At 39.9% G+C, this 13,256-nt stretch overlaps 1 protein-coding gene across 1 annotated transcript in view; it reads left to right on the plus strand.

The window, feature by feature from the left end:
• The window catches only part of TM9SF2 (transmembrane 9 superfamily protein member 2), a 197,042-nt gene that overhangs the window by 124,379 nt on the left and 59,407 nt on the right, over nucleotides 1-13,256 (plus strand). Inside the window, exons 10-11 of the mRNA XM_067151214.2 lie at nucleotides 422-599; nucleotides 8,386-8,545. Of these exons, the coding sequence (XP_067007315.2) occupies nucleotides 422-599; nucleotides 8,386-8,545 (338 nt within the window). The remainder of the gene's footprint in view (nucleotides 1-421; nucleotides 600-8,385; nucleotides 8,546-13,256) is intronic.

Raw genomic sequence — 13,256 nt, forward strand, 5'->3', positions numbered from 1 at the left:
ACTATAGAATAGGGAGAGATATGAACATGAAAAGAGGAGGACATGAAGAAAAGGTTTATGGAGGTAGTAGCTAAACTAAAGAATGTGACTTTGCATGGATACCAAAATTTTGTATTAAGAAAAATATGTTGTACAAATTTAATTAGGTTATATACAGACAACATTGTCAAGATGGAAAATAAAGAATCTATAGGAAAGAAGAGCTACTTGGTACAGTGCTAAGGGAGTGTATTACACACACATACTTCTGAGAGTTGGGTGATGTAGGCTATGTGTTGATTAACAACGGGTAGGTAATTATTGAACCAAAAAGTATAGAAATGTGTAAAACAAAATCTAAATTTATATGATCACAGACACCAATATATTACAACCTTTTATTTATTTTTTAAATTTTAATACTACCAGTTTTTCTTTCCAGCCTTTGCCTGCCTGGGTTTCTTGTCTCCTGCTAATCGTGGTGCTCTGATGACATGTGCCATGGTTTTGTTTGTATGCCTGGGTACTCCTGCTGGCTATGTGTCAGCTCGGATATACAAGAGCTTTGGTGGTGAGAAGTGGAAGTCCAATGTTCTGCTAACATCTATGCTTTGTCCAGGGTGAGCATATACTTCTCTCTCGAATGAGGTTTTAGTTAAGTTAGGAGTAAATGATGTTTGATCTCTTCAGTGAAGTAGTTGTTGCACACATTAACACAGGTAGGTTTTTGGCAATGCTGGTGTAGGAAAGGGTTAGGTCTAGGAAGGTAATATCCATTATTTTCATCAAGATACTGCCCTGGATTTTTGTCTGATGCTAGGGTGGAATTTTCAACTTAAAAATCACATGGCATTAGGGAGGGCATCTGGCCTTGGTTGACCAACAAAAATGTATACAAACCAAGGTGTGGCTTGTGTTACTGCAGAAGTAACTGGGGTAAGTTGAATTTTAAAATTGTATAATCCCGTCTCTAGACAGTATTCTTCATGATTCCTCCATGTGGGCATGAGTGATGCAGGTGTACTGTGATGGAATCAGAGTTCTACCACTAGCCATACATAACGTGAAATGTCGTGTTCTTCCTTACTTACCACACTGTTCAGTAAGGCAAGGAAGTGATTTATCTGAGAAACTACAATATGTTTTCTCTCATACATAAACATATTACTTTTTATTTTTATTTTGAAGGTTAGGATGATAGGACACATCTTAAGACATCCAGGACTTGTTCAGTTGGTTTTTGAAGGAAGTGTAGGTGGTAAGAACGGTAGGGGTAGACCAAGGTATGAATATGACAAGCAGATTAGAGCAGATGTAGGATGCACTAGTTACGTAGAAATGAAAAGGTTAGCACAGGATAGGGTGGCATGGAGGGCTGCATCAAACAATTCTATGGACTGATGACTCAAACACAGCCATGAGTTACCAGAATCCTGAAAATCCAAAGTGGTGTCGTATTTTAGTATCAGCTAAATTTATTGAAACTTCTATGTACAGCTAATGCAAATGCACTAGAATTCAAGCTTTGCTCTTCCGCAGTTTGTACTCTCAAACTCGGCGAATCACACCGCCCTCCGACACATCGAACTCCTGCTCTTCAACTGGGCCTCTGAAGATTCTAGATGTTAAGAGCACCATTGGGCCTCCTCCAAACCAGAACACGGCCATCGTTACGGAACAGGTTCAATCAATCACTACTGATCTCTATTTAGGGCAGTAGGTGGTGAATTCCCTATCTGTTATTTTCCTAGGCTTTTCTTGAATGATTTCAGAGAAATTGGAAATTTATTGAACATCTCCCGTGGTAAGTTATTCCAATCCCTAACTCCCTTCCTATACACAAATATTTGCTCCAATTTGTCCTCTTGAATTCCAACTTTATCTTCATATTGTGATCTTTCCTACTTTTAAAGACATCATTCAGACTTGTTCGTCTACTAATGTCGTTCCATGCCATCTCTCCACTGACAGTTCGGAACATACCACTTATGATAAAGATATTGATTCCCATAGGAACTTGAAATATTTGTTACGGATGAGTAAATTTATAAAACGAATATAGTTGGTCCGTTATTATTATAAATTCTCCAGCTAACTCATTCCTGGTTGCCAGCTTTCGCCCCAGTGTGCTAAGTTGGGCTCATCAGTTGGTAAATAGCACACCTACCAAGACGCCTGGCTAGTGCATACCGTGGATCCTATTACAGTGTGTTCCGCGAAATCGGGAGGTTGTGGGTTTGGATACCACTGGTGTTCGGTTAGCCATTTTTGTTCTGTACTTAACATCTCTTCAACATGTACTGAACGTACATAACACAACCTAATAGGTTCAAAGTCGTTTTCGATTATAATGGAGTCGTGAAAATTCAGTATTCAGTGAATGTTTATGTTGTGGTTATTCGAAGTTGTTATTATGTGGAACTGTTTTGGTTGGCTTATAAATACAACAATTTGATCTTGCTATCAGTTTAGTTTAGAGTTTATTTCGTTTCTTTGGTATATCGCATGTTTGCTGTACTTTGCGAACTATAATTTTACTCCTCCTCATTACTCCGTTGTTGCACATGCTTGCGTCATCTGTTTATAATAATGGCTAGGCCATATTCAAGGCCAAATGAGGCTGATATCCTTGAATTTTCAGATGATTTAGACCGAGCTAGAAAGGAGACTATAGAGTGGCTAACGTGGCTGCTACAGCGCTCTGGGTGGTGCCAAGTTGAAATAGCAATGCCATAGTTTAAGTGCCATCCATATAGCTTCCTCCACTTACAGTGTGTTACTTTTAATAGATTAGATCGAACAAATTAACAGCATATATTATGCACTCTGCGTGTGTAGCTCACAATTGCATAAATTGTAGATAAAACACAAAAGGATATATCATGTTTCAAATACGTCTTTTCTTTAGTAAAGTAGGACTAAACAGTTGGCGATTAGCCAAATTACATTGCCTGTGCTTGTGACACAATCCAACCTGTGTGCAGTAGGCTTTTTTTTTTTTTTTTTTTTTTTTTAAGGAACTGATCGAACAGCGAAACACAATAAACGGTTTCCTGTCTGCCTGGGTGAGTGGCTCAGGCGGTAGAGTGCTGGCATCATAGAGGTTGTTTTGGCCGGTATCTTCTTTTTGATGGTTGTGCCCGTGTTTCACATGTGGCAGAATCAGCCTCCTGAATGTCACTGGGGCCGATGCTTCTTCCAGGTGGAGCTTCTGGCGATTCCAAAATGCGCCGAAGCCTTTCATTCGGACATACTACCTGCATCAAGTTGTTCGGGACTATAGTCGCAATATTTTTGACTTCCTGGTCGCCTCTTGTATACAGCTGGCATTTTACGTTGTTTCTGAAAGAGAAAACATCATGCTGATGAAGGGCGTACAATGTAGGGAAGCTTCAGTGTTAAACATGCTGGCTGGTGTGATTATCCGAGGGTGAAAATGCTTTGTTCTCAGTGAAAAGTAGATGCATTATACATAGCGGTTACTTTGGCCCACTCTTGGCGAGGGCCAAAGTAACCCGTGAACTTCGTGATTATTGGCCACATTTTTTAAAACACGTAATTAATACAGAATGCATACTACTTCTTGAATTTGATTACTTAAGTCATATGCTTGATTGCTTCACATGCCAAAATGTGTACTCACCAGAATTTTACAGCAGACACCTACGGCTTCAATGATAGAAGTTGCTGGACTATGAAAATAGGCTCCACTTCACTTGCCATGTGCTTGACCCTACTGCCATCTGTTGAGGTAATGTAGAACCACCAATATATCATGGAGACTACATTGTGCTATCATCTTCTGGATGTGGAAGGAGTTCACTCTGTATCCTGGATTACAAGCTGCCGATAATTTTTTTAAACATTTTCTGCAAGGTGGGCCAAAGTAACACCCCAAGGGACAAAGTAACCCATGTTTACGGTATGCAGAGAGGAAGAGATGGCAAGCACTTGTACATCACACCCGGTAAAATGGAGTTGGAAAATGATGATGATGATGATGATGATGACGACGACTTTTACATTCTGCTAACTACAGTACTTCCACAATTTTTGGAGATACCAAGGTGCCCTGGGAATTTCTCCTGCAGAACTAATTTTACGTGTCAGTAAATCTACTGACACGAAGCTGGTAAATCTACTGCCACAAAGTTAGATCATTTGAGTCCCTTTAAATTCCACCAGACTGAGCCTGGATCAAACTTGCCAGTTTGAGCTCAGAAATTCTGCCCCTCAGCCTGAGACAGTATAATCTGATTGCATATTGAGTGTGGGATTATCTACAACGTTCGTAATTGATATAATTTCTGATAGTGATCGTCAAATGTCTAGTTTCTTGACTTGTTGCATTTTATGAAGCACCAAGCTCCATCCCAGCCTTCTCGGTCAGTAGATCTAGTGGAGTCGTATTGAATTGCACCTCCAAATCTGCCATTGGAACAGTTTTGAAAGCTTCAGCTATGACCAGTATTTAATCTCTGTCACTTTAGTTTCGTAACCTTTAAGAAATAGATGTCCTAATTCTTCTAAATATACTTTCTTAGTGGAAGGAACAATGCCGATGTTTTTAAGACTTAATTTAAGGTTTTCTTGTGATACCCATAATTGCTTTCTGCATACATTCATAAATTGTCTTTGCAAACTTTCCCTATACGAGGAGGAGGAGGATGATGTCAGCATAGCCGTAGAAATCGTTGTCAAGATATAGTAGAAGTCCACTATAGCGAGTACGGCATATAACGAGAACCCCGTTATAACAACAGTTTTTGTCTGTCCCTTCAAAATTCCTATATTAAACTGTGTATTATCCTTCGGTTACAGCAAGAGCCCTATCACTGACACATCTGTTATTACAAGCGATTAAGCGTGCACGATTTTTTCTGTTAGCTGTGGGTTACTGTAGTCACGTCCTAGTTCGTGAACCATGGGCAACAGCTCAGTGGCCTAGGAAGTGTTCCTGAGAGTCGGGATACCAGTTGCTGCGGAATTGGAGGGGGCATCTCAGACATATTCCGAGTCATGGCCTTCCTTGTGATCAGGCGGCTAGTGCTATACAATCCACCGGTAGTCCCTAACCCGTTAGAAGAGAGATCCTCACTTGGACTACGTGTAAGTAGGGTAGCATCCTGCTTCATGAATTTACCAAGCTCAGAACATTTTAAGCAAGCCTCGCAACTATGGGAGTAACGGAGTCCCACTCCCATTTGACAGGCGAGGAACTCCTTGGAAACAACTTGGCGAATGAAATGGAATTCGACGGGGGCTATCAATATTAATGGCGCTTACAGAAGAAAGAATGTAGAACTGGCTGAGTCAGCAAAGAGGATGCATCTGGATATGCTAGGAGTAAGTGATATTCGGGTAAGGGGAAATAAAGAGGAAGAGCTTGGAGATTATAAAGTGTACTTTACGGGTGTTAAAAAGGAAAGGGCAGAGTCTGGGGTAGGGTTGTTCATCAGGAATGCTATTGCACGCAACACAGTTTCTGTTAGGCACATAAATGAACGAATGACGGGTGAACTCAGGACTTTCAAGATTCCATCTTGAGGAAAATAATTGTCGTTCTAATTGTGACTGTCATTTTTGCAGAGAAACTCTATATGTGGTTCGACCTTTGTATAATATTTCATTTATGACAAGACTTTTTATTTATTTGAGAATCTTACAGTTCTAAATCGAACTCAATACTTGCAAAATTCTAACTTGAGTGAAAGTATTATACTGTGTTAAGTGTCATGCTAATCATGACTTCAGTATTTTGAAATTGTGATTATTTGAAGTTTTATTCTCCAGATACTTTTAGGGGCATCATAAGTCCCATAATAAGAGTGTTCATATGTGCATTGATTTAATGATGATATGTATATTTATGATTGCCTGTTCTCATATTTGGCTGAAGATGATGCTCACCAGCATCGAAACTAGTTCCAAGTAAATGTTATAACTTGTTTTGTTTAATATTAGTTTAGAAAAGGTGGAATTTTAGTTTCACTTATCTATTATTCTTGGTTCAATACGGACTTAAAAATGAAATTCTTAAATTTAAATAAGATGGTTTTGCTAATTGTATTGCCTAAATCCTGCATGTTTGATTAATCATGAATAGAGTTTGTGGTTTATAGCATTTAAAAATCAGTGATTTAGCGTTTTGATTTTCAAATTTAGCGTTTTGTACCATCTAAACTTCTCAAATTTAGCATTTTGTAGCAAATTGGTTAAAAATAGGCATAATTTGCTAAATTGCACACACAACAGTTGGGAGTAAAATCATACTGTTTAATCACACATTGCTCATCATGCAGTTTTGAATTCACTATGGAAAATAAGACAAACATCAACATAAGACTGCAAGAAGTATTAACGAACACACAGGAATATGCTTATTTTCAAATTTACAAACACATTTTCAAAGTGAAAAATACTATTCTGAACGTATTTATTTATCACAGTACAACACACCTACAAGGAAGAGGAATTTCAATGATGATTTAAGTACAACATGCCAATTATTTAAAAGGTGTCCTCCTTCATTTGAGACCGCCTATCAGTTACAATTATGTTGTACTTGCTAAAAAAAACTCTACATCGACACTGTTCGTAGAGGCCCAAATGCACAGAAGTGCTACTAAGGCAAAGGAAAGCCTGCAAAACATTTTTTCTTCTTCAAGTTTTTGATTGCAGAGTCGGCACATCAATATAGGCCATCTGTATCCTTACATAAAAATGTCCTGATTTGTGACTTTCGGCATGCTGTTTGATCGTCACTTCGCTTCTACACATAGCTAACAGACAATAAAATAAATTGCTACCGTACTTTTAAACAGAACTACTACTCAACACCAATGTCAAGAATAACCGACTAAGATCAAGGGTCAACACACAAAGAGAATGAACGTGGTGCTCGAAAGTGTATTTGCTGTTTGATTGACTGGTCTTTGCAGTGCTCTTTACCCAGTGAAAGAAATTCCACACATTGAATGATTTAACCCTTTGGCCTGCCATTACTTGTGAAAGGAAATATTCCCTTACATACTATTAATTTTTTCGTCACTTTAACATAAATTTGATTAATCACATAGGCTACATAAGAATACACAAAGCAAAGTGAGCTTTTAGCTCGTCTAGCCTATAGTAACAGGAAACCAATGTTTTTGTTCCTGAGTATTACTGGTTTCAAGGGAAGCAGATAAATTAGCAAGAAATGTAGAGGCACAGGTATTGGTTTCATTAGTAACGCGATCCCAGAACTGTGGGATTAGAAATTCATTCCCTAAGTCCATTTCTTTCGGATTATTATCCAAACCCCTCCTCACTATGGAGTGAACTTCAAAAACTGGTTTACATGTTACAGAAAGAGGCTTATTTTCAACAATATAATTCCAAGTATCATTTTACTAGACTTCTCAACGGGCGAGTTGGCCGTGCGGTTAGGAGCGCGCAGCTGTGAGCTCGCACCCAGGAGATAGTGGGTTTCCCATTTTCACACCAGGCCACGGCCGCTTCCTTCCCATTCCTAGGCCTTTCCTGTCCCATCGTCGCCGTAAGACCTATCTGTGTCGGTGCGACGTAAAGCAAAAAAAAAAAAAAAAGGAAAACTAGGCTCTCACTCGCTCTTGTTGCATTCTGGTTTTGTCACGTAGTTTCAATTGGCACTATCATCTCGGAACTGAAATCGGAATCACTTTCATCACTGTCATTTGAAGAAGAAGTATTTTCACTCTCCAGAGAATCTTTTCCACTTTCACGAATAAACTCATCCATGCCGCGCTTGGATGCCGCCATGATTGTTTACAACGAGCGGCAAAATGAGGTGCTTTTTATTTTCCGTATTTCAGCTCAGAGTTACTATTTACACAGAGAAAATAGCTTCAGGTATCATCTGACATCAATCGGTTAGGCTGCAAAACAAAGAAATAAATCTCTCCGACCAGCTAACTGCGATAATGAACTTATAGAAGTTCCGTGCACCAAGACGGAAGTGTCCGTCAAAGCATGTTACCGCTTTACGGTCGCACTGGGCGCCATAATAATTATTTCTCCTGAAATAAATAACAACATTTATATCTTTTTTTTTTTAAATGCATAGTTTTTAAAAATATATGTTTATTTCGTATAAAACTGAGAGTTTCGCATCTTTCGCATTTTGAACCAATTTTGCATTTTATCGCAAATTCGAAATCACTAAAAACCACCCGTACGGGTCATATAAGATGAAGGCACGTACACTGACAAAGTTTCGGCATATTTCGCATTTATCGCAAATGCTAAAAGTCACAAACTCTAATCATGAATTTAGTGATTATTTCAATACTTCTACTTTTACCTACTGTTTTGGTATCTTTGAAATGAATTTGCAGTCTTATCAAAATCATAATTCCCATTTCTTCTTCTTCTTTTTTTTTACAGTGTTGTTTTTTGCTTGTTCTTTGTGATGAACTTAATCTTGTGGGGTAAAGGAAGTTCAGCTGCAATCCCGTTCAGCACGTTAGTTGCTCTGCTGGCATTGTGGTTTGGAGTGTCTGTGCCACTTACTTTCATTGGTGCATACTTTGGTTTCAGGAAGAGGGTAAGTTTACTTTTCTTTTTTGTACATAAAGATCTTGTAAGCTTTACCCTTTCAGTAGACCAGGCCCTTCTTTCAACTTCATATGGTTATGTCTGTGGTATTTGGATAACACTCCACAAACTGTGTTAATGTATGCACGTGTTTCTATACTGTTTATTTCCATTGTTATGATCCCTCCTGTGTTTGATGTTGGTAGCACATAGCCCGTGAAGTTCTTCGCCTGTTGTGAGCTGTCATGGTGGGTATGCAATTCTAAAGCAGTGCAATTTGTGAACCATTTCTGTCCTGCTCTAGTGAAAGTATATTGTGAGTGGATAGATGCCTCCATTGCGAATAATAAAAATAGAAACTGCAGAGCACCACTTGATGCCACCATTGCAAATAACCAACTTAGAAATTGCGGAGAACCACTTGCCATTGAAGTGAGATGTGTATGTCGGCTACAAAGGTGTGCAAGTGCCGAGCAACACAGTATAGTGGAACAGCTTATCATACTAAACCAGAGGGCTACCAAACGTGTCTGAAGATGCAGATGAGCGGACCCTCCCACATATGGGGCTCCGAAGTGATCAGGTAGTCACTGCACATATGCCAGTGAAGGTCTATCAGCATTAAAGACTTCAGTTTGCTTGGCAGTATCAGTATTGGACCTTTGCTGAAAGATGACAAGTCCCGTTTTCAGCTTTATCAAATGGAGATGGATGTTAGCATTAAGTTATGAAACAAGACAGAATAAATATCCTGTACGCATTGCTGGAAGAACACGTGATGGTATCGACAGCATGGCCTGGGCAATATTTTCGTGGCGTTCTTTGGGGCTAGTCATCCACATGGAAGGCACTCTCAACTGATTTGTTCATCAGTCCCTCTTTGTGGATCATGTACATTCATACATACTGATTGTTTCACTGGCACAGATAGAATCTTCTGGCAAGAGAATGTGACATGTCACAGACTTGAAATTTTTGACATTGGTTGGAAGAGCATGACATAGGACCACCATTTCCACAGACTTGAACCCAATTGACTGCCTGAGGGACCATCTCGGTTGTAGTGTTTGCTCTATGGATCCTCTGCCACACACTGCCCATAAGGCAGCAATGGGATGCTCTGCAAGCAACATGGTTTGAGAGATCTGTGACAACATAGCACCTTATCCAGTTATTCCCTGCCCATCTAGCTACTGCCTGTGCTGCCCATGGCACGTAGTGTGGGTCTTAGCTGGTGGTCATAACAATGTGACTCAACCCTATATATCACAACATGCTTTTATGACATTCATATTTCATATCTCTGGTAGCCGTCCCTACTCTCTTGTAGTGTACAGTATGTTAGCTGGTTGGCATTAGGAAATGGTGTCCATTTTTCTTACACCACCCTGTTAAAAATGTTTGCAGCACATGGTGAATGAATCAAATATTGATAAAATACCTTCACCACTGTGGTCTCTTTAGAATATTGCAGTACCATATTGTTTAAGCATGACTTTTAAATATTCAGAACTGATCTTTGAGCCTGTCTGAAGATCACAGTAAGTGTAAAGAATCATTGACAGAGGAAGCAGTTGCACCTGCTGTGTCACCAAGGACCATTGGGAACCATCTGCTTGCAGCAGGATTTTGATAACATGTGCCTCTGGCCAGGCTACCACTGACACCACGACACTGCCAAGCGCAGCTACTCTGGTGTTGTGAAAGAGTTGACTGGAGAGGGAAATAGCGCTCTGTGGTCTTCTGTGATGAGATACAAGTAATGGACATGCATGTGTACGGCATAAACCTGGTGAGCGGCTTATTCCAGAGTGCATTCGCCCATGACACCCAGGTTCCACCCCAGGCTTCATGCTGTGGGGGGCCATCAGTTAAAATTTGCGGTCGCAGTTGGTGTTTGTGCAAGGTAACGTCATCAGTACCCACTACATTGCACAGGTTATTGTCTCCGTGCTACTGCCATTTCTTTGACAGGAAGGTGATGTGCTTTTCAAGCAGGACAATATTTGTCCACATACAGCTGCTGCGATGTAACGTACTCTATGTGGTGCACAACGACTGCTTTGGCCAGCAAGTTCACCAGATCTCTCGCCAATTGAACATGTATGGGACATGATGAAGCAGGAACTTATGCGCAAATACATGCCTGCATTGCTACAAGAGGGGGCAGTACACTGTATTGATGTGACTGTTTGGGCACCCTTTACTGTGATATGTTTCCTTTGGTCTGAATTTGTATCATATTCTCCTGCAATGATGAACTACTGTACTTGTGAATAAAATGACCTTGTCCTTGCAGATGTTGCTTTTTTTTTTCCCAGCAGTATAGGTGGAGCATTTTTGGGTGTGCACATCGGATGGTTGTTCGAGGTATAACTCTGTTCTTACAGTTGGGTCTATGATAGTACCTATTCTCGTCTTAGGGTTTATGACTATCATGTCGAAACCCCTCGTGCTGCCTGTTTCTGAGATTCCATGAACAAGAAAACCTTTTTCTTTTTACAATGACAGCAATGATAGATCTTATTTTATGGTGCCTTGAATTATGTGTTGATTCGCTGTACGAGCAAGTATTCATATTTTATGTAAGCTGATAACTTGTTTTGCACCTAGTCTGTAGTGCATAAATGTGACCAAAGATTATTTTACAGCTTGTAATATACTGTAATCTGTGGCACAGGACCGGCTGTTTGGTAAACAAAGAAGCATGGATAGACATTAGCAAAGAAACAGGCAAAAAGAGCTGTGGCCAAGGCGAAAGCACAGTCAATAGATACAGCATATGCAGACTTAGAGAGAAATCAAGGAGTCAACCAGCTGATTCAAATAGCTAAGGCGCGAAACAAGGCATCCAATAACATCACATCAGTGAAACAGAGAAAGGATGAGGCAGGAGTAATGATACAAGATAATGCAAAATTACTACTAAGATGGAAGGAGTGCAGTAGAACCTTGATAATTCAAAATCTCGCCTAATTCGAAGCAGCTCTCGTTCCCAGAAACATAAGGTACGGTTTTGCATGTTATTTAAATTGTTTAATTCGAAATACGGATAATTCATTATACGAAGAACAATGTCAGTCCCGTTTCCGAAATTCAGACTTTTAATTTGAAAAAGAAAAATGTATTTTACAGAGTAATTTAAATTCAAATTTTCTCCGCATCATGAAAGAACGCATCTTAAGGAACGTGTAGGTATAACTTTCCGCACCTTCACTCACTTCAGGGTGTCTACAGTGTGCTTCATATCTGCTAAGTTCGAGTGGAATTGTAATTATTTTGTATTTGGTATTTTAAGGAACGCCACAATATCACGTAGCAGACAGTGTGTGGAGAGGTAGAATCCGCGAACACTGGCGATGCCGACAGTTGGCGAAAAAGCGTGGCTTATATAATAAATTCATACGCACCAAACAATATTGTCAAGGCCGATGAAACTGCATTGTTTGTTTGTTTTATTTTTTTAATGCCGAGGCCAAACGGGCTTATGGTTTTAAAGGGGAGAATTGCCAGTCGGGAAATGTACTGTGTTGCTATGCAGTGCACATGGAAGCGAGAGACTTCCTTCCCTCGTCATAGGCAAGTTCGAAAAGCCACTATGTTTTAAGGGTGTCGGGCACTTTCTGTGCAAGTACAAGGCATCTAAAAATGCAAACAGTATAGTAATCCTAAAGATAAAGCATTTGCACAGAGGAGCCAGTATAATTTGTCCTCGTCTTTGAATCGTGGGGTTTTTTTCCTTCATATTATTTTGTTGCGTGAGGTTTTGTTTGTCATTGCTTTTTAGTGTTTTCCATGGCATGTGAAATGTTTAAACTGAGAATCAAGGTGACTGCATGTGTTAATAGGTCTTAGAAGTGCCATGGCGGGAAATCGTACAAGTATAGTCACTGTACTGTTGTTGTAATGCAGACGGAAGCAAGAGACTTTCTACCCTCGTCATAGGAAAGTTCGATAAGCCGCAATGTTTTAAGGGCATCGAGTACTTTCCGTGCAAGTACAATGCATCTAAAATGCATACAGTACATTAATCGAATGAATAAAGCACTTGCACAGGGGAGCCAGTATAGATTTCTCTTCGTCTTTGAATCATGTTTTTTTCACCGAGCTCGATAGCTGCAGTCGCTTAAGTGCGGCCAGTATCCAGTATTCGGGAGATAGTGGGTTCGAACCCCACTGTCGGCAGCTCTGAAGATGGTTTTCCGTGGTTTCCCATTTTCACACCAGGCAAATGCTGGGGCTGTACCTTAATTAAGGCCACGGGCGCTTTCTTCCCACTCCTAGCCCTCTCCCGTCCCATTGTCGCCATAAGACCTATCTGTGTCGGTGCGACGTAAAGCAAGTAACAAAAAAAAAAGAATAATTTTCTTTCTTTTGATTTCATTGCCTGAGGTTATGTTTGCCAGTGAGTTATCCAAGAGCATTATTTGAAAACTGTAAATGCACCTTGTTGGATATATTATGGAAATAGTTTTTTCCATGACATTTGAGAGGTTTAAACTGTGAATCAAGGTTAATTGCACTGTTGCTTATGAGATATACAAGGCCTGGACATAGCTACTAATTTGCCACTGAAAAGACGGCCCGACCGTGTTCACGGTTTGGCCACTAGATGTCAGGTTTCTGTTCTGCTCTTGGCGGACTTTAACATTGTGATGTAGAGAGTAATTGTGATGTTGTGTCGATTTGATGCAATTTATTGTGCATATTGATTCTGTCGG

The sequence above is a fragment of the Anabrus simplex genome, chromosome 7, assembly GCF_040414725.1.
Source record: "Anabrus simplex isolate iqAnaSimp1 chromosome 7, ASM4041472v1, whole genome shotgun sequence".
Classification (NCBI taxonomy): Eukaryota; Metazoa; Arthropoda; class Insecta; order Orthoptera; family Tettigoniidae; genus Anabrus; species Anabrus simplex.